The sequence below is a fragment of the Rhincodon typus genome, chromosome 20 (assembly GCF_021869965.1).
Source record: "Rhincodon typus isolate 14 chromosome 20, sRhiTyp1.1, whole genome shotgun sequence".
Classification (NCBI taxonomy): domain Eukaryota; kingdom Metazoa; phylum Chordata; class Chondrichthyes; order Orectolobiformes; family Rhincodontidae; genus Rhincodon; species Rhincodon typus.
This window is the reverse complement of record NC_063351.1, coordinates 39,459,407-39,481,457: the sequence shown is the minus strand read 5'-3', so window position 1 is coordinate 39,481,457 and position 22,051 is coordinate 39,459,407. Positions and strand designations below refer to the sequence as shown.

The 22,051-nt window shown below is 40.1% G+C and overlaps 1 protein-coding gene across 3 annotated transcripts in view; it reads left to right on the top strand.

Moving 5' to 3' along the window:
• slka (STE20-like kinase a) overlaps window positions 1-22,051 on the top strand; it is a 147,338-nt gene that overhangs the window by 40,226 nt on the left and 85,061 nt on the right. For all 3 annotated transcript variants that reach the window (XM_048608722.1, XM_048608721.1, XM_048608720.1), the window contains exon 2: window positions 17,617-17,781. In XM_048608722.1, coding sequence (XP_048464679.1) covers window positions 17,617-17,781 — 165 coding nt within the window. The remainder of the gene's footprint in view (window positions 1-17,616; window positions 17,782-22,051) is intronic.

The following is a 22,051-nucleotide window of genomic DNA, read 5'->3' as shown; positions in this document are numbered from 1 at the left end:
TTTGGATTTCCAGAAGGAGTTTGAAAGGCTTGGTATACTAAATTATAAACACAGTTATGTACACATAGCTTGTGTTCGATATGTTTAGAAGGTTTTTTAAAAATAAATAATGTGAATCATTAGGCCAGGTACAGAGAAATCTGTACATCATCCTAGGCTATTAAGAAGTGAAATCAGGAAGCAATTGTTCACATTAAAGGAGAATTGAAGTCTGGAATTCAGTCCCTTAAAAAGCTGTAGATTTTGGAGGCATAAGGAGCTTTCAAGGTTGAGATAATAGACTTTGTTCAGGAAAAGTACCAAGGGATATAGAGCAAAGGCAGCTAAATATGGTTGATGTGTAGGTCAACAATGATGAAATTTAATCACAAAATCAGCTTAAGGGGCTTCTCCCATTCCTATTTTGCTCTGACGGACCTGTTTTATATGGAGAACTTTTCAATCCGTAATTCTGGAAAAAAGTTGGAACTCAATGCCCTTAACCCTCAAACAGTTATTCATTATCAAGAAGACTGTGCTCTGAATGCTTGCGATATTGAGGAGGCTTTAGATTATATAAATAATGTAACTTTGGAAGACACTTCACCAGAGAGTAATGGAGATAAGGTCATTGAATGCTCAGGTAGAGTACATGGATTATTTTTTTTCTTCTTGGTTATCTGAGAGCTAATGAATGATCTGTTGGAGGATGGCAAATGTAACCCCACTATTTAAAAAGGGAGGGAGAAGGAAAAAAGAGAAGTATAGAACAGTCAGCCTAACATCAGCAATGGGGAAAAGTCTAATAATAACAGAATGTTTATAAAACATAATGGGATTAGACAAAGCCAGCATTGATTTATGAAAGACAAATCATGCTTTCAAATATTCTAGTTTTTTGAGGATATAACTGGTGGAATGGGTAAGGGAGAACAGCAGATGTGGTGTACTTGGGTTTTCAGAAGGCTTTTGATAAGATGCCCCAAGATTAAGCATTACTAGGCAAAGTTAAAGCATGTGGGATGGGATAATGTATTGGTATGGATCAAGAATTGGTTGACAGACAGGAAACCATTCATGATATATCTAAATTAGATATATGATGAGGGAACCGACTGAAACGTTTTCAGTTTGTTAATGACACAAAACTGGGTGAGATTGTGAGTTGTGAGTATGATGCAAGGAGGCCTCTCGATTTAAATTGAGACAAATTAGGTGAGTGGGCAAACACATGTAGTACAACAATGCCTCAAGTTATACACCAGTGTGGAAAATAGAAATGACGAGTATTATTTTAGTGGTGATGGACTGAAAAGTGTGGATATACAAAGGAATCTGGGTGTCCTTGTACACCAGTCGATGAATGTAGACATGTAGGTGTAACAAGCAATTAGGAAGGCATGTGGTATATCAGCCTTCATTGTAAGAGGAATTGAATTCAAAAGTACGGATGTCTTACTGCAGTTGTTCAGGACTTTGGTGAAACCACAGCTGGAGTACTGTGTGCAATTTTGGTCTTCCTACATAAGAAACGATCTTCAGGGTACAGCAGGGTTTCACTAGGTTGATATTTGTGATAGCAGGACTATCCTATGAGGAGAGACTGGTTCTTCAGGGCATATTTTCACAAGAGTTTAGAAGGATGAGAGGAGATCTGATTGTAAAGTATAAAGTTCCAACGGCTGTACAGACTTGATGCAGGGAGGATGTTTTCCCTAGAGACTCTAGAACCAGGGGTTCAAAATATGAGATAGACCATTTAAGACTGAGATGTGGAGACCTTCTTCACTCAAAGGGTATGAGCCAGTGGAATTCTCTCCCACAGAAGGCTGTGGAAGCCAAGTCACTGAATATATTTAGTTTTAAAAGGCATTGAGGGTATAGGAAGAAGGCGGGTATGTGGCATTGAGACAAAGGATCAGCTATGGTCAAAGGCCAAAAGGTCTACTCTTGCTCCTCATTTCTATGTTACAGCTGAAACACCCTCAGGAAATCAGTAAGACTTCGCTTGTAGGAAAAGTTAACATTTGGGAACACTTATGAGTGCCTCATTTAATGTGGTGATGAGGAGGAATTCTTCTCAAAAGGTTCAAGGGTTGAGAATCTTTGGGACTCTCTTACCCAGAGGGCAGTGGAGGCAAAGCCATTGAATACTGTTGAGGCAAAAGTAGATTGTTGAATAACAAGAGAGTCAATGGTTATCAGGTTGATACGGGAATATGGAGCTGAGGCTGCTGTTACATCAGCCTTGATTCTCTTATGGCAGAGCAGGCTAGTGGGTCTGAATGGATTACAGTATCAAAAATTGCCCAGTTAAGCCCTTTGCACAAAAAGCAGGATAAATCCAATCTGATCAATTCAGCAAAGTGATGGAAGGTGTTATTGACAGTGCTATCAAGTAGTCTTTGTTCAGCAATAATAATCACTGATCACGAATGCTTAGTTTGGGTACCACCATGGTCACTTAGTTCCTGACTTAATTGCAGCCTTCGTTCAAGCATGGACTAAAGAGCTGCATTCCAGAAGTGAGATGAGAATGGCTCCCTTGATGTCAAGGCAGCATTTGACTGATTTTCGCATCAGGGCGCCCAAGCAAAATTGGAGTCAGTTAGAATAAGGAAAATACTCTCTATTGCTTGAAAACATACCTAGCATAACGGAGGATGGTTGCAGTTGTGGAATGTCCATCAAGTTCCTCAAGATAGTGACCTCTGAAGTCATCTTCAGCTGTTTCGTCAGTGACCTTCCTGCCAGCGTAAGGTCAGAAGTGGGCTGTTTTTAATGATTGCACAGCGTTGAGCACCATTCACGTCCTCTCGGGTACTGAAGCAATTCATATCCAAATTCAGCAGACCTAGACAATATCCAGGCTTCAGCTGATAATGTCAGGTAACATTTGCACCACCTAAGTACTAAGCATTGACCATCACCAATCTAACTATCTCCCCTTGACATTCGATGGAATCACCATCACTAAATTTTCCACTAGTATCCTGGGTATTACAATTGACCAGAAACTGAACCAGCCAAGCTGTAGCAAAAGAGCAGAAGTTTAGAATTCAGTGGTGAGGAGCTCACCTCCCCAGTGCCTGACAGCAACTACAAAGCACAAGGCAGTAGTATGCTAGAATAGCCTCCCTTTGCCTGGATAAGTACAGCTCCAACAATTCTCCAGAACACAACACCTTCCAGGCCAAAGCAGCCTGCCTGATTGGCATGCCAAACACCAGCTTCAAGTTCACTCCTTTCACCACCAATTCAACAGCATGTACCATCTATAAGATGCACTGCAGCAATTCCCCCAGGGTCCTTTGACAGTGCCTTCTATGGCCTCTATCACCTAGAGGACAGGCAGCATATGCTTGGGAACAGCACCACTTTAGTTCTCCCCAGGACACACCATCCTGTCTTGATACTAGGTCACTGTTCCTTCAATGTGCCTGGATCAACTTCCTGGCACTCCTTTCCTACAACACTGTGGTTATGTCTATATCCCAGGGACTACAGCCGTTAAAGAAGAGGGCTCACGACCACCACCTCCGGGGATAGACAATAAAAGCAAACAATACCCACACCCCACAAATCAAACAAACCTTTTCAAAACTAACTTCTGGTATCTCCAAATATCCCATTAAAGCTCACATGGGGATATTACACCTCATGGGAGAACGTTTTCCTGTCCTTTTTAATCTAAGCCAATGTTCTACTTTTGATTCCTATTTTTTAAAAAAAAAACCTGGAAACATAACATTTGCTTAAAGCTCACAGAGCTTAACTAAATGATAAAAGAAAGTGGTGCTACTAGTACTTTGAGATAGCAAGAACTGCAGGTGCTGGAGTCCGAGACAACACAGTGTGGAGCTGGAGGAATACAGCAGGTCAGGCAGCATCAGAGGAACAGGAATGTTGACATTTCGGGTCGGGACCCTTTTTCAGAAATTTTTGAGATTCTGCAGAACTGGAAGCAACCCAAATTTTAAGAAATCAATTCAAAGCATTTGCAAACTCTTTAGTCTAAATTAATAATGAGTAAATGAGCATAAGAATGAAGACTAAAAGAAGACCACTCATTTCCTTAAAACTGCTCTGCCATTCAGTAAGACCACAGTTGATTACTCCAATTCCTGTCCAGCCCAGTAAGTTTTGACCACCATGCTTATCAAGAATCTATCTACGTCTCTGTCTTAAACATGTTTAAATGTGCTGTTTCCATTCCTTTTTGAGGAAGAGAGTTGCCAAGACTCATGGTTAATGTTCCAGCTATGCAGCCTCTGGGAAGCTCCATGCATGTCAGTCAGCTTGCTGATGAGTGACTTGTGGAAATCACTGCCATTCATGAATCTCAGAGGTCCAAATGGCAGCAAAAGAAATGGATGGTTGCTCATGACCCTTTGAGGAGTGGAAAACACATCTTTTTCTTATTTTTAAACGGTAACCCCTAGTTCAAAGCTCTTCCACAAGAGGAAACATTCTTTCCATATCCGGCCTGTCAAGATCCCTCAGGACTTTTGTTTCAATCACGTGTCCTCTTAACTCTTCTGAACTCTAGTGGATAGACTTCTGACCTGTCCAACCTTTCCTTATAAGACAACCCATCCATTCCAGCTTTAAGTCCAGTAAACCTTTGTAACTGTGTTCACAATGTTCATTAAATAAGGAAGCCAATACTATACATAGCACTTGAGATGTGGTTTCATCAATGTCCTGTGTAACTGAACCATAAGCTCTCTACTTTTTTTATTCAATTCAATTCTGCTCACTTCAAATTATAAAACCCTGTTATTTTCCGAATTGCTTTCTGTACCTGAATGCTAGCCATTTGTAATTCATGCTCTAGGACAGCCAGGTCCCTCTGTATCTTAGAGCTCTGCAAACTGTAAATAATGTGATAAATTTTGTTTTGCTCTTCCTGCAAAAATGGACATTTTCAAATATTATATTCTTTTGCCCTCTCACTTAGCCTATTTTATGTCCCTTTGTAGCCTCATATATCCTCTTCACAACTTTGCTTTTCTACCTATCTTTGTTCCATTAGCAGCAGTACCTTTGGTCCTTTCATCCAACTCATTAATATAAATTGTCAAAAGTTGAGGTCCCAGCACTGATCCCTGTGGTAAATGCTCCATTTATGTCTATTCTCTGTTTCCTGTTAGCTAGCTTCTATCATGCTGGTATAACCTCTGCACCACATGCTTTTGTTTTTTATGGTAACCTTTGTGGCATCTGGAAATCAACGTGCATTATATCTACCGGTTCCCTTTTACCAACAACATGTTACTACTTCAGAGATCTCCATTAAATCGATTAAACATAGTTTCCCTTTCACAGAACCTTGTTGACTCTGACTAATTACCTTAAAGTTCTTAATCACCCTGATACAACCTTTTTAGTTACATTTCCCTATGACCGATGTTAAACTAAACTGGCCCATAGTTTCCTGCTTTATATGTTTCTCCCTTTTGAGATAAAGGCACTGTGTTCACTATTTTCCAGTCTAATGGAACCTACTGGTGTAGGGAATTTTGGGAAATAAAACAAATGCAACAGCAAACTGGCTGGATACTTCTGTTACGAGCCTGGGATGAAGGCAATTGCACAGAGCAAGTGCCCACAAAGAGCACCAAGATAAATGATAAACTAACTATTTCTTTTTAGTCATGGCAGAATGTTTACCAGGATAATGGGAAAACATACTGCTCATCATCAAAAAGTGCTATGGGACTTTAATCCCTAGATTAGACAGCTATTTTTTGCTATGTAGTCTTGGTCACTTGTACAGCATATGCTATAAAGTGACAGTTGATATCTTGTAATTAAGAAAGCTGTATTTTTTGCATCCTATGATACATTGCTCATTTTGGTGTATATATCTGACTTGTTATGTCTGCTTAGTCAGTATAAGGCTCACAAGCTTCAATGCGTGGTGTACAGCAGGGATGTGGTGCATAGTATACTGGGTTATAACTGAAAAGATTACTGAAATATGGTATTTTAATTATGTTATCCCTGATGTTACTCCAGCTCATATCAGTAATGCCAGATTAGACTGGCTCATATGGTCTGTTCAGGGAGATAATCCAATAACTAGGAAGATTCTTGGGTTGTGTCAGGATTCCTGAACCCAGCTGGGGTTCCAGTAGTAATGTTTTAGTGAGCCAGAGTATCCATTAGTGAGGACAAAGTATACTGGGGATTTCTCCTCCTGACTGGTACAGCTAAGCCAATTGACAAAATACTGTTGTGAAAATGGGATTTGTATATGGATATCCAGTATGCACACAATTGAGTTAGGTGTGTCTGGATCATTTTTCAGCATTGTTTGTAGAGTCATGAAGTATAGAAATAGGCCCTTAGGCCCACCATGTCTATGATGATCAACAAGAACAATACTAATCCCATTTACTTGCAATACCCTGACATTATAAGTGCTCATCCAGATGCATCCATCCTGTCAGGCAGTGCGTTCCATATTTCTGCCACCTTCTGGATGAAAAGAGGGAGGTGATAGCTTGGTGGTATTATCTCTAGGCTATTAATCCAGAGACCCAGATAATGTTCTTGGGACCTGAGCTCAAATCCTGCCACAGCAGATTGTTGAATTTGAATTCAATAAAAATCTGGAAGAGTGTAATGATGACCATGAATCCCTTGTCAGTTGTCAGAAAAAGCCATATGGTTCACTACTGTCCTTTAAGGAAGGAAACTGTTTTCTTTACCTAGTCTGGCCTACATGTGACTCCAGACCACAGCAATATAGTTGACTCAACTGCAATTAGGGATGAACAATGAATGCTGACCTGGCTAGCGATGCACACAATTCTGTGAATGAATAAAAAAAGAATTTTCCTCAGATCCTCTTCTCTAAATCAATTACTCCTCATCTTAAACTTATGCACTTTGATCTTGGACATGTCAGCCATGGGGAAAAGATTCTCACAATCTACCCTGTCTATGTCTTGCGTGAACTTGCAGCAAATTTATGATTTCCATTGACTCTTTTTTTGACTTTTTTGTTCATTTATTACTGTATAAGGAAGAAAAATTGATGGTGTATTAGTTTTTAATAGCATGTTCTATAATTATTGGTTTCTACGGATATGAGAAACTCAAGGCACTATCTCGCACATTATTCAGTATAACCAATTAGTGCATCTGTACCTGTCTGCCTGCAGTTGTGCAAGAGACCTTTTCACCGAATACTCGACCCGTTTAACTGCTGCTCAGAAGCTTGTATGCAGCCATCACTTCCTAATCACAAATTACCACTCCTGATGGTAGTTTTCTGTTTGGAATTCTCTTGCCAGACCCTTACCAGCTAGTAACTGCTTATATAGATTTGTTCTGACTACCCAACCTCCCCCATACTGAATGAAAAATGAAACAAATCACAAATCATCGGAATCTACGGCACAGGAATAAACCCCTGGCGTTGCTGGTGTTTATCCTCTGCACAAGCCTTCTATTTTATAAAATATAAAGGTAGACAAGTCTCCTGGCCCTGATGAAATGCATCCCAGGGTACTAAAAGAGGTGATGGGGGAAATAGCAAATGCACTAGTAATTATTTACCAAAATTCGCTGGACTCTGGGGTGGTTCCCGCAGATTGGAAAACAGCCAATGTAACGCCACTGTTTAAAAAAGGAAGTAGACAAAAAGCAGGTAACTATAGGCCAGTTAGCTTAACTTCGGTAGGGGGGAAAATGCTTGAATCTATCCATTAAGGAAGAAATAGCAAGACATCTGGATATAAATTGTCCCATTGGGAACACCCAGCATGGGTTCATGAAGGGTAGGTCATGTTTAACTAATTTGGTGGAATTCTTTGAGGACATTACTTGCATGGTGCATCACGGGGAACCTGTGGATGTAGTGTATCTGGATTTCTAGAAGGCATTTGACAAGGTGCCACACCAAAGGCTGCTACATAAGATAAAGTTGCACAGTATTACAGGTAGTGTGTTGGTATGGATAGAGGATTGGCTGACCAGTAGAAAGCAAAGAGTAGGGGTAAATGGGTGTTTTTCTGGTTGACGGTCAATGGCTAGTGGTGTGCCTCAGGGATCAGTGTTGGGATCGCAATTGTTTACAGTTTACAATTTACATAAATGATTTGGAGTTGGGGACTAAGTGTGGTGTGTCAAAATTTGCAGATGACACTAAGGTGAGTGGTAGAGCAAAGTGTGCAGAAGACACAAAGTTTGCAGAGGGATATAGATAGTCTAAGTGAGTGGGCAAAGGTCTGGCAGATGGAGTACAATGTTGATAAGTGTGAGGTCATCCATTTTGGTAGGAATAACAGCAAAATGGACTATGCTTTAAATGGTTGAAAAATTGCAGCACGTTGCTGTGCAGAGGGACTTGGGTGTCCTTGTGCATGAATCGCCAAAAGTAGGATTGCAGGTGCAGCAGGTATTTAAAAAGGCAAATGGAATTTTGTCTGCCATTGCTAGAGGGATGGAGTTTAAAAACAGGGAGGCTATGCTGCAGCTGTATAGGGTCCTGGTGAGGCCACACCTGGAGTACTGTGTGCAGTTTTGATCTCCTTACTTGAGAAGAGATATACTAGCACTGGAGGGGGTGCAGAGGAGATTCACTCGGTTGATTCCAGAGTTGAGAGGGTTGGATTATGAGGAGAGACTGAGTAGACTGGGATTATATCATTGGAATTCAGAAGAATGAGGGAAGATCTTATAGAAACATATAAGATTATGAAGGGAATGGATAAGGTGGAGGCAGGGAGGTTGTTTCCGCTAGCAGGTGAAACTAGGACTAGAGGGCATTGACTCAAAATAAAGGGAAGCAGATGTAGGACTGAGGTCAGGAGGAACTTCTTCACCCAAAGGGTTGTGAATCTGTGGAATTCCCTGCCCAGTGAAGCGGTTGAAGCTACCTCACTGAATGTTTTTAATAAATTTTTGAACAGTAAAGGAATTCAGGGTTATGGTGAGTGGGCGGGTAAGTGGAGCTGAGTCTCAAAAAGATCAGCCACGATCTTATTAAATGGCGGGGCAGGCTCGAGGGGCCAGATGGCCTACTCCTGCTCCTAGTTCTTATGTTCTTATTTTTCTTCAGTTTACAGTATTAGCATATTCTTCTATGTTCTTAAAGAAAAATAAATTGTAGGAGATGCAGAATATAATTGCGAAGTGCTTAGAATACCAGCAGTTGTGTTGACATCTACTCATCTGAGATGGTCTTGTTTTAATAGACCCTAGACCATAAGATATAGGAACAGAATTAGGCCATTTGGCCCAACAAGTCTACTCCACCACTCGATTATGGCTGGTATGTTTCTCAACCCCATTCTCCAACCTTCTCCCTGTAATCCTTAATCTCCCAACTAATCAAGACCTAGCTACCTCTGTTTTAAAGACACTCAATGACTTGGCCTCCACAGCCTTCTATAGCAATGAGTACCACAGATTCACCACCCTCTGGCTGAAGAATTTCTTCTTCATCTCAGTTTAAAGGGTCATCCTTTCATTCTGTGGCTGTGCCTTTTCAGTCAGCACATTCCAGCCATAATTGCATCGTGTAAAGTGTCTTCTGTTCCGTTGTTATTGACCCCAGATTTAAATGGGTGTAGTTGAAAAACTCCATATTTGTGTTTTTGGAAACTGGTTCATCTTTATACACAGTATTGCACTGTTTTCTTGATATATATTTCTGTTGATATTGTAATTAATTTGCTGAGCAGTGATTTGATACCAGATTTGCTGTCAGGTCCAGGGCAACAGTGGAAGCTGTTACAGCAGAGTCTGATGTGTTAGAATTTTGAGCATAAGCGTGTATTTTTCGAAGTTTGAATAGAGAAACTGAGATGTAGGGCTTGGGAATAGAATACAGGACACCAAGTTTTAAAAATGGTAAAGGGATGAGGTAAATCTGGAAGCGATGATTAAGCACCAGCACAGTTGCATTTTAAAATAAACATTGGACCCACGAGAACATCTGAACTGGAAAATCCTGATCACAGGCGGCAGAGTGGGTAATGAGTTTCCCAATAAAGCATCCTAATGCTGAAGCTATTTTCAATGACAATGCTTCTGAAACAGGGCTTCAAGGTAATCATCACTATTTTGAATCAAGTTGTATCACCTACTGAGAGTCAAGGTCCAGCATGAAATTTAGTTAGGAGGCAGTATGACACATGATCCCAGTTGAGATTACCCTAAAGAAATAAAATTGCCCATTTATAAGACTGCTAGAAATTTCTTTAAAGAAAAGTACTGTTCTACTAATGTTCACAGCCAGGGAACAGATTGGAATGGAAGAGGAGAGTGACCTGTAGCTGGAGAGGTGTTTATAATTATGGGGTGAGATTTTGCCAATGCTGTGGAGCTTCTGTGGTTGGGATGGTTTTGGGGTTGCACATACACTTGGAAAAGAGGTAGAAAATCCTCTAATATTGCTGGGAGATAATAACTTGAACATGACAGTCAAGGGAGATGACATTAAGGCCAGCGGGAAGGTTTTCCATGCTGCTGACCCAGTTAGATGGCAGGCAACTCTGGAGATTCAACAATACCACAGAATGGTGCTGAGGCAGCAAGGAAAACACACGGGCCCTTTCATTTTGAAGCATTCTCAGAAGGGCTAGTATTGAATCAGAACTGGGAGTACAGAAGCAACATTTGCTGCTTACAGATCCTTCCTAGTGCAGTGAAGCCTCTGCTTTGGTCGAAAGACATTGTCAGTAGCACGAGAAAATCACTGAGAATTGGTCATTGTCCATTCAAATAGGAAACTACTGGCAATACAGCTGTGTTGGGAAGCCATGCTGACGTGACTCCCTGGCATTTGACTGAACTAGTACTTCTGTTCCCATCTAGCTGCTGGTAAAACTACTTTTGCCAGCATTGCATAACTGGAAGAAGGGACTGGGCAACCAGGAGCTGGCATAAGGGGAGCAGAATTCAATCCCTTAAGCTGGAATATGACCAGAAAAGAGAAGCAGCAGAGATTCCAGACAAATAGGAAAGAGCTTCCAAGTCAAGCAAGAGAGTGTGCTTGCCATAATACTGAATTATCATCCAGCCTAGTAAACTCTGAGAAACAGTCCTCCTGCTTTCAATTCACAGTCTGCAGTTTCAATTTTTTAGCTTTTATATAAGGTTGTAAGTATGAAATACACAGACATCTTGATTTTCAAGTAGCTGTTTGTTTTACTTTTAAGTCCTAGCAATATCTGAGGTTGCAAATGTAATGTGAAATGCCTGGATCCCATCCCAGCCTGGGGTGGCAGGGCAGATGTATGATGACAGACTGGATTGGTTAGACTATTTTCACCGAAGTTCAGAAAAATGGGGTGGGGGCATGAATGAAGGATGGGGGTAGGGATCGCTTGGAAACCTCAAAATTTTAACAAGACTAAACAGGGTAAATGCAGGAAGGATGTTTCCAAAGACCGTTTAGGTCATCTAGGCCACTGGGACTGAGAAATTTCATCATTCAGAAAGCCTGTGGAATTCTCTGCCACAGTTGAGTCCAAAACATTGACTATTTTCAAAAAGGAATTGCATATGCTTTTTAGGGCTAAAGGGATCAAAGGGTATGGGATGAAAGCGGGTCAGGGCACTGAGATGGATGATAAGAATGATCATATTGAATTGCCTGCTCCTCCATTTTCAATGTTTCTATGAGTTGTACTGAGGAAGTTGGAATAGTGGTTGTCTTTTCAGGCACAAGTCTTGTTATGTACCTATAACATTGGTGTACTGTTTCTGCATGCACTGCCTTTTTGGCATTGAGTTTTGTTATTGAATGCGCTTATTAATGATTTAAGCTTCTGCTTATGTGCATGTGTAAGTGTTCTCTGGAGAGTGAGTGCAGAAGGCCATCTGGTCCTAGTGTAATGCACACCCAGCTGTTTATCCACTCTGATACACTTAATGATGCAGGAATGCAATGGAAGAATTAATCTGGTAAATTTCTCAATATCTTAAATATGGAGAGCTGCATGTTCGAGATGTCTGGATCCCTCCTTGCTGCTGCATGAGCGAAAATACTGAGAGATTAAATTTGATGTTATGAAATCACTTACTGACCTGAGAAGAACTGAAGTATGTTGCTTTGTGCAATGGGAGGAACCTGTTTGCTAAGAATGCATGATGGACAGCAGCGCAAAAATGATTGAAATTGAGACCCAGTTCAAAAGTGATAGTAGTTACTAAGGGGTCAAAAATAGAATGAAGAGTTGTTTTTTTAAGTCAGTTTCCTTCTAATTTGGTCCTGTACCCATATACTTACTGTGGCAATATTAGATGACTTTTTAAAACTTCCATCTTTTTCAGTCACCTTGCTTAAAGCACACATTCTGTCAAAGGTGACCCAAGCTCAGATGTACTATTATTACCTACATCTGCGGTTTCAAACTTATTTCAAATTTTATTTCAAACTTATGGTAACATATTTTAAGCCTTTAAAACTAGAGGTAATAAGAGGTTGGATTCACACATGAGCTGTGGGACAGGTTGCAAAAAATGACACATTCATAGTGAACCTCTGCAAATGTTGTCACGCTCCCTGCAAATGTTGCCATCTCAGAGTATGACAACTTGGTAAAGCTATAACACAATCTACATTCTAAAAGTGGGCGCAAGATTTGACAGAGCTAAATCTATAACCTGTGGATCAGATCAAAACTGCTGTTCTACCACACCCAGTTTTGAAATAGCACTGGGCAATTAAAAAGTTAACAGGAGGGAATGGTCCACAAGTAAAATCTTTCCCTCAATGATGGGCAAACCCAACACATCAGTGCTTAAAAAAAATCCTGAAGCATTTGCAACCATATTCATTAGAAGTGTATAATGAATGATCTATCTCGGCCTGCTTCTGATGGACCCTGGCGTCACTGTCCTGTTCTCAATTATCAGCAGAATGATGGAAGGTGTTATTGTCAGTGCTATCATGTGGCAGTCAGCAGTAACCTGCTCACTGATGTTCTGTTTGGATTCTGCTAGGACGACTTGGCTCCTGACTTCATTACAGCCGAGGTCATTGATTGAATTCGAGGTTAAATGAGAATACCTGCTAATTAATATCAAAGCAATTTTTGATGTTGCGTAGTAACAAAGTTCCCTATTAAAACTGGAAGTCGGTGGTAATCGGAAAGAAAATTGTTTACTGCTTGGAGCCATACCAGGCACAAAAAACATGTTTTTTGGGGTCACTCGTCTCAATCCTAGGGCTGCAGGCATTCCACAGGATATTACCTTGGGTCCAGTTATCTTCACCTGCTTCATCAATAACATTCCTCAGTTGTAAGTAATACAATTTGCAACTCCTCAGCATATAAGTAAGCCAAGCTTATATGCAGCAAACCCAGACAACATTCAGGTTTGGGTTTATAAGTGGCAAATAACTTTTGCATCCCACAAATGCCAAGCAGTAGCCATTCCCAGCAGGACAAAATCTAATCCTCTTCTCTTGACCTTTCTTCAAGGGCCTTACCATTGCTGAATCCCCTACTGTCAACTTTTTGGGGTGTCACCTTTGGCCAGAAGCTGAACTGGACCAGCTGTATCAATACTGTAGGTACAAGAGCAGGTCAGAGGAAGGGAACTTAGCAGTGATTAGCTCACCTCCCGACTCTTCAAACCTTGTCCCTCATATACAAGGCACAAATCAGGATTGTAATGCAATATTCTTCACCTGCCTGTCCAACAAGACCCCAGAAACTGAATACCAATATTGGATGATGTAAAGACCTTGCTGAGGACCCTTCCACCACCTTAAATGTTTATTCCTTCCAGCACTGGTGCACAGTGACCCCAGAATGCACAGTTTATAAGTTCCGCGATAGCAAATCATCAAACCTCCTTTCCGCTCCACAGCCTCTATTACAGAAGGACAAGGGCAGCAGACACTTGGGATGCCATCACCTGAAAGTTCCCCACGAAGCTTCAGTATTCTGACTTAGAACAATTTCACTGCCCCTGCACTATTGATGGATTAAAATCTTGGGACCCCCTTCCTAATGGCTTTGTGGGTTTACCAGATGGACTGCAGTTTTTCAAGAACAGGAACAGAGATGAGAGATTTGGCTTGCAAAGAGAAAATGAGCAGTGCAGAGTATAGACCTGAAGAGTTAAGAAGAATGAGTGGAGATCTAATTGAGGTATGTACAATGCTAAAGCAATTTGACAAAGTAGATATCGAGAGGATGTTTCCTTTTGTGAGACACTCTAGAATGAGAGCTCATACTTTTCGAATAAGGGGTATAAATCTGTAAGGCACATACGTGATGGAATACTGTCCACTTGCCTGGATGGATGCATCTTCAAAAACACTCAAGAAGCTTGACACCATCCAGGACAAAGCAGCCAATTTGTTTGGCACCTGATTCATAAGCACCCACCCACTCTTTCCACCATCGATGCTCAATAACAGTCATGTGCACTGTCTACAAGATGCACTACAGAAATTCACCAAAGATCCTTAAAAAGCTCCTTCCAAACTCACAATCACTTCCACCTACAAGGACAAAGGCAGCAGATACATGGGAACACCACTACCTGCAAGTTCCCTTCCAAGTCCTTCACTGTTCTGACTTGGAAATATATTCTGTTCCTTCATTGTCACTGGGTCACAATCCTGGAATTCCTTCTCTAAGGGTCACCCTACAGCATGTGAACTGCAACAGTTCAAGAAGGCAGCTCACCACCATCTTCTCAAAGGTAGCTGGGAATAGGCAATAAATGCTGGCCAGCCAGCGATGCCCACATTCCACGAGTGAATTAAAAGCTTAAGACAGAGTTGAGAAATTATTTCTCTCAAAGGGTAATGAATCTGTGGAATTGCTACTTCAGACTGTGGTGGATGGCAGGACATTGAGTAAATTTAAAGAGGAGATAGAGAGATTTTTAAATTAGTAAATGGTTGTAGGTTACGAAGAGCTGGCAAGAAAGTGGAATAGAGGCTGAGATAAGATCAGCCATGATTGTATTGAATGATGGAGAAGGCTCAAGGGGACGAGTTGCCTACTTATGCTTTTATGTAAGAAGATGAGTCGCCATCACCTTCTCAAGGGCAATTAGAGGTGGGCAACAAATGTTGACCTTACCAATGATGCTTATGCCCATGCAGACAATTTTAAAAGATCTTCTGGCACTTGCTGTAAAAATTACGACACCCTTGGTGCACTTGTTATCAGGGTTTCAGAAACTTTGTGTGTGGAAATGGAACCTTGTATGTGAATGCTATCATATTTGGAACCCAGAAATACACTGCAAATTTTAACATCATTCTAGGTACCCTTAAAAGTACACTCACTCCCTGGGACTGTCAGTGAACAGTTACGTATTCATAGGTAGCAATTGCAAGTATTGACCTATCCCTGGGAAATACCCCAACTATTGATGAATTCCAGTGGACCTCCGCAAATCATGACACTTGATGCCTCCCCAGGGAGGCCAAGGGAAGTGCCTGTTCAGGAACTTTTTGCCTTAACTTCAGAAAATCAATACCAGCTACCCAAAGAATATGACCCTAAAGTAAAAATGAAATGACAATACTGGAGATCTGGAATGGAAAAAACAAAGGTGATGGAGAAACCTAACAAGTACAGCACTCTCTATGTAGAAAGACTTCGAATTAACATTTCATGTCCAATATGTCTGGTCTTAGAATTGATTTAATATTTCAAATCCAATATGACTCTTCTTTGGAACCAAAGACCTGCTGAGTTTCTCCAGCATTTTCTGTTTACATTGCAAAGGAATTTAAGGTTACTGTACGAAGCTGTTCTTATTAATTTACAACAAAAGAATATGTCAGTAAACTCTAGAAATTTGATTTGGGACGGAAATGTGTTGACCTTGAGATTTCCCTGGGATCTATTTGTGCACAGCCTTCAGGAATGAGACCAAAAATATGAGGAGCTTTTACTTATTGTCAATTACCTGTCCAATGCGGGTTTGTAGTATAGTTATTATTTGGACTTCTGGATTCTAAAGTGGAGGAAAATGGATTTTAATGTGTATGGAGGTAACATTTTCAAAAATTTCAGAAGGTGGTTTTGGAACAGCAAATTCAAACATGATTTCCAAGAATGCATGTGACTTAAGTGATGAAGATTTTAGAGTTGAACTTTTATGCCCTGCACAGAATCAAATGGTAAGGGACCACTCGTAGGTTAAGTTCAGGAGAAAAGTCATCTCAGCGATGATGAACAATTATTTTTTGTGATGTCAGTTGAGCAATAAATATTGGATCCAGGCCACAGAAGTTAATTGCCATCCTTTTCAAAATAGCACCACGCAATCTTTCACTTTCATCCGAGAGGGCAAGCGGAACCTCTTTTGATATCTCAGCTAAAAGGGAGCAACTCTGAGTGTATTGAAGTGGAACATGAGCCTGAAACCTTCTAATTCAGAGATGCAAGTGATACCTATTAAGCCACAAAATCTGTCTTGTTTGGTAGCCTCCATCTCATAAGATGGTGGCTTGCATCCTGATGAGGAGCTCTGTAGTGTGATGACAGTTCTGTGATTTATATAAATTAATATTAGTTATGAAGTTTAGATTTCAAGTAATGGTACATGGACATTGGTTTCTTTTGTGAAGTTTTTTTTTAAGTCAATTGTCCTGGAACAGTGGCCTAATTCAATATGTATCAAAGAACAGGTGATTGCAAACTCTGGAGTCTTAGTGTGATCAGAGGTTTATACTGAGAGTTTTATGATGCTAGAAGAAACATTGAAGGATTACCTTGTTTTCACTTCACAATAATTAAAGATGATAGTCTTCCTGCCAAAGTAAAGTAGCTCAAACAGTTTGTCCATTACATGTCCATTCTGCAAGCTTATTCTTAGCTTTCTATATTTTATCACTGTCCTCTACAACAACACATGCACTAATTTGGTCTCATCCTCAAATATTGAAATGATATTTCAAATTCCCAGTGTAAATTACTTGTATAAATTCTAAGCAGTAGTGGTCCCAATGCCAATTGTTGTGGATCATCGCTTCCTGTCATCTGTTATCTGAGTACGAGCCTCTAACCCCTATTACCTCCTTGGTGTCATTAGCTAGTTTACTCTTATCTCCAATACTTGTTGCTTGGCTTCACATATTTTTACGTTCATCATGACTCCTAATCTTGTACCTTATTTTTCTTGTTGTGGAGTGGTTGTATCCTTACCTTTTGAGCCTGTAGGCCCAAGTTCAAGTCCCACCTGTTCCAGAGGTGTGTAGTAAAATCTCTGAACAAGCTGATTAAAAATTGTCTTATTCAAACACTTTGAAACAAATATATTGTATATACTTTGTTACCCTTATTTACATTTTGTTACTTCAAAGAATTCAGTACAGTTAGTCAACATGATGCCTTTTGAAATCTGCATTGACTGTTACATTTGCTAATTTTTATCAGTTTCAGTTTAATAATCAATCTCCTAGATTAGTCCTAAGATGTTGTATGTTTAAAATTTAATTTTCTGAGCAAATAAGTAGCTGTGCATCACACAAGAATCTTACAACTGTTTGTACCTATTACATTCATGTATGATTTTGTTTTTATTTTGTTCTTTGCATCCCACTTTTCCATTAGACAAATCTTGTATGAATGTACATTTTCATGATGTAATAGATACTAGCAACTGCATAACAATGTGATTACTTTCAAAACACAGGCGCAGAACAAACAAACAGGAATTCTTGCGGCAGCGAAGGTGATTGAAACTAAAAGTGAGGAAGAGCTGGAGGATTACATTGTGGAAATTGATATTCTGGCATCATGTGATCATGATCATATTGTCAAGCTGCTTGATGCGTTTTACTATGAAAACAAGCTGTGGGTAAGAGACATTTCTGTAATAAATAAGAACATTATTTGGGTTAAACATTAGGTTTCCGTCTTTGGGACTTTGAACTTTGAACTAATTTCAGATCTCATTTGAAGGCAATATCTACAATTACATAGCTCCCTCATCACTGCACTCTAAAAGATGTTTAGATTCATTTTCATGTTAGTTATAACTGTGTCTTCTCATATATTCTATTTGCCTGTCTTATTTCCCTTTTCATTTCTCTCCAAACTTACTGTATTTAGTCTAATTCTCGTCTGTATTATCAACCTGCTATCTGTCATTATGCACCTTTCTTTAATTTCATCTTGAATTCAATTTCCTCCTCCATTCGTATTACTCTGGTTCCACCACCTTTCCACATAATGGGAATGTACCTCAATTTTACTTGAACCATCTCTTGTTTAAGGATTGCCCTTTATTCCATTATATTTTTAAGTATGATTTCTTCTTTGGAGTAAAATTTAAACTGACAGTTCAGTGTAAGTGATCATTCTCTGATCAGAAGGTGTATTTAAATTAAGTTTCTAATTTTTCCTGCTCTTCTGACAGAATTATTAAGGGATGCATGTTAGGGTTCACTGGGGTAGCACGTGAGAATTTGAGGACTGCTCTCCCCCGAGTCATCACAAAATTTCAAAGTTTTTAATAGTATCCAAAGACCCCACATTAACTTGAAATTCTGATCCAGGTTGAAAGAAAACACAAACCAGGTTTCTGTACTGAACAAGAATGATAATTTATTACAAGTACTCTGTACTGGACAAAAATGACCATTTATTACAAGTAATTAGATTCCAGTTACAGATAAACCATTGTAAACCATCAGGGTACAACACTTTAATTAAAATCCTAATCTCCTTGTAAACACCCCCTTACCTTCTCACAGACAGTCAAACAAATAGAGAGGGAAAACTGGAAAGACAGTTCACTAATCGTTGGTCCTGATTTGTGGCCGTGATGACCTATATGATTCTTCTGCTGACCAGCACATGGCTTCAGTTGTCTTTCTCCAAATATTTCCACTGGTGTGTAGGAGACACAAGGTGGCTCATTCAATTATTATAAGTCTGACGTATCAATTAAGACTCACAGCTTACAACAACTGTTGCAGAAAAGATAAACTGGTTTTCTTCAGCTTTGATTGCTTCCCAGCTGGGGAAGAACTGAACAGTTCTTTCTCTCTAACTTGCTCCCAGCTGCAAGCTGTTCAGTGACCTACGAACCAGCCAGACAATATTTCGCAGTAAATGGCCTCTATCATCAATAAGTTGTCAATAATCCATAGACTAATCACCTTATTGTTATCAACAAAATCTTGGTTCCAAATTTGTACAATTCAGACTTCAGTTATTGCTTACACAAACTGTTGTTTACAATGCTTACCATATGTCTCAGGTTACTTTGTTTTTCAAAATTACAGTCACCCTTTCAGTACTTTGATCTTTCAGTCCACAGGAGCAGCACAGTGGCTCAGTAGTCAGCACTGCTGCCTCATAGCATCAGGGACCCGGGTTCGATTCCACCCACGGGTGACTGTCTGTGTGGAGTTAGCACATTCTCTTTGTGTCTGCATGGGTTTCCTCAGGGTACCCTGGTGTCTTCCCAACATCCAAAGATGAGCGGGTTAGATGGATTAGCCACCCTAAGTTACTCATGATGTGCAGGCTAGGTAGATTAACCATGAGAAATGCAAGGTAATGGGGATAGGATTGGTGGGTGGGGTGGGGGAGTTAGTATGGGCTGGGTGGGATGCTACTTCAGAGGGTTGGTTTGGACATCAGTGGGCTGAATGGCCTGCTTTCACACTGTAGGGTTTCTGTGATTGCCGAATCAAATTCTGTGATTACAGTTTTAAAACAATACATAAAAAAGGTCCTTACTCACTATATAACTTTATTCTCAACAGAATTTCTTCTAAGAGCAACTTCTTTAAAAATATAGCCACAATAATGGGTATACGCTTTAATTGGAAGGAAATGACAATGTAAAGAAGATGCACTTGCCTTATCCCACATTTCTGGGGTGAAGGGCACTTATGTAGAAAAATTGAACATGTCTGTTGGAGTTTAAAATGGGAAGTAATCTTATTGAAACATACAATGAGACTAAAACTCCAGGAGACGGTTTAAAAATAGATCCTCCTTTTAAGACAGAGATGATTTATTTTTCATTCACAGGAGGTTGTTAGGGTGTGGAATTCTCTTTCCAGTATTTAATGGTTGAGTTATTCAAAGCTGAGTTAGATGTGTTTTTGATAAACAAGGGAGTGCAGGGTTAGGGGGGCAGACAGAAAGTGGAAGTGAGACCGCAATCTCAATACCTACCCCTGTTCCTACATCCTATTTTCCTATGGCTTTCAATTTTATGATACAGTTGATTATGATGTTCAAGTACGAATAAGTGGGTCTTTTTCAGATTGGCATGATATGACTAGTAGGATCCTACATGAATCTGTGCTGGACCCTCATTATCTTACAATCTATATCAATGACTTAGATGAGGGAATCAAAGGCATAGTTGTCAAATTTGCAGATGTCCTGAAGATGGGTAAGAAAGTATGTTGTGAAAATGACATAAGAATGACATGAAGATAGATTGAATGAGTAATGTGGGAAAATGTGAAATTTTTCACTTTGGCAGCAAGAATTAAAGAAGAACAGTAAACAGCTGCAGAATTCTGAAGTGTGGTAGAATCTACATGTTCTAGTGTGTAAGTCTCAAAATGTTAGTATGCAGATACAGCAAATGATTATGAAGGCTAATGCTGGCCTTTGTTACAACAAGAATTGAGTATAAAAGTTAAGAATGTTATGCTTCAATTATACGGGCCATTAGTAAGATAACATCTTGAATACTGTGTGCAGTTTTGCTCTCATTATTTAAGGAAGGATGTAAACGTGTTGGAGGTGTTTCAAAGGAGGCTTACTAGATTAATACCGGGAATGTGCTTTTTGTCTTTTGAGGATATCTTAGAGTCTGGTCATGTTTTCCGCTGGAGTTTAGAAGCATGAGGGGTGATTTAATTGAAGTGTATAAGATCCTGAATAGTCTTGACTAGGACATTCACTCTTGTGGGTCAGTCCAGAAGTGGATGACCCTGTTAGAAAATGAGGGGCCACACGTTTAGGCAGAGATGAGGAGAGAATTTTTTTGAGGTTTGTGCGACTCTGGACGTTTCTACCTCAGAAGTAGGTCTTTGAATATTTTTAATTCAGAGGTAGATGGATTCTTGAAGGGCAAGGGAAGCAGAGGCTATTGGGATAGATGTGAATGTGGAATTCAAAACACAAACAGATCAATCATGATCTTATTGAATAGTGCAGCTACCCTGAAAAGTGAATGGCTAATTTGTATGATTACACAAAGGTTAGCGGTATATTAGTTTTGTAAATGGGAGCATAAATTGCATTGGATGTTGGTAAAGTGGGCAAAGCAGTGACAGATGGATTTCAGTGCTGGTAAAGTGAGACTATCCAATTTGCACTAAACTAAGATTATATCCAGATGCTGTTTGCATGGGAAAAAGCTGAGAACCGAGCAGGTCCAAAAAAAAATTGGGTGTTCGTGAACAGCTCAATAAAATTAAAGATAGTAGGAACTGCAGATGCTGGAGAATCCGAGACAACAAGGTGCAAGGCTGGATGAACACAGCAGGCCAAGCAGCATCATAGGAGCAGAGAGGCTGACGTTTCGGGCCTAGACCCTTCATCAGAAAAGGGGGAGGGGAAGGGGGTTTTGAAATAAATAGGGAGAGAGTGGGAGGCGGATAGAAGAGGGATGGAGGAGAGGATAGGTGGAGAAGAAACAAACAGGTACGAGAGAGTTGCAGTGGGAGAGAGATCCCTTGAGGTTTGTCTAAAATTAAAGGTTTGGTAGTATAGAATTACTTGAAATATAGTGCAGAAGACTGACTAATGATCCAGTGATATGAGTTCAAATCCCACCTTGACAGCTGGGATCTTTAAATTCAATTAATAAAGTAAACCTTGAAAGGTAAGTTAGTATCAGTAATAATTTCAGGAAGGATATCTCCTGTCCCTAACCACTCATGCCCATGTTTGATGCCATACTGTCAGTAAATGTGCTTGACTCTTAGTGTATGTCGCTGGCTGGACCAGCATTTATTGCCCATCCCTAATTGCCCAGAGGGCAGTTAAGAGTCAATCGAATTACTGAGAGTCTGGAATCCCAGAGGATTCTAGGTAAGGATGGCAGTTTCCTTCCCTACAGGACATTAGTGAACCAGAAGCGTTCTTCT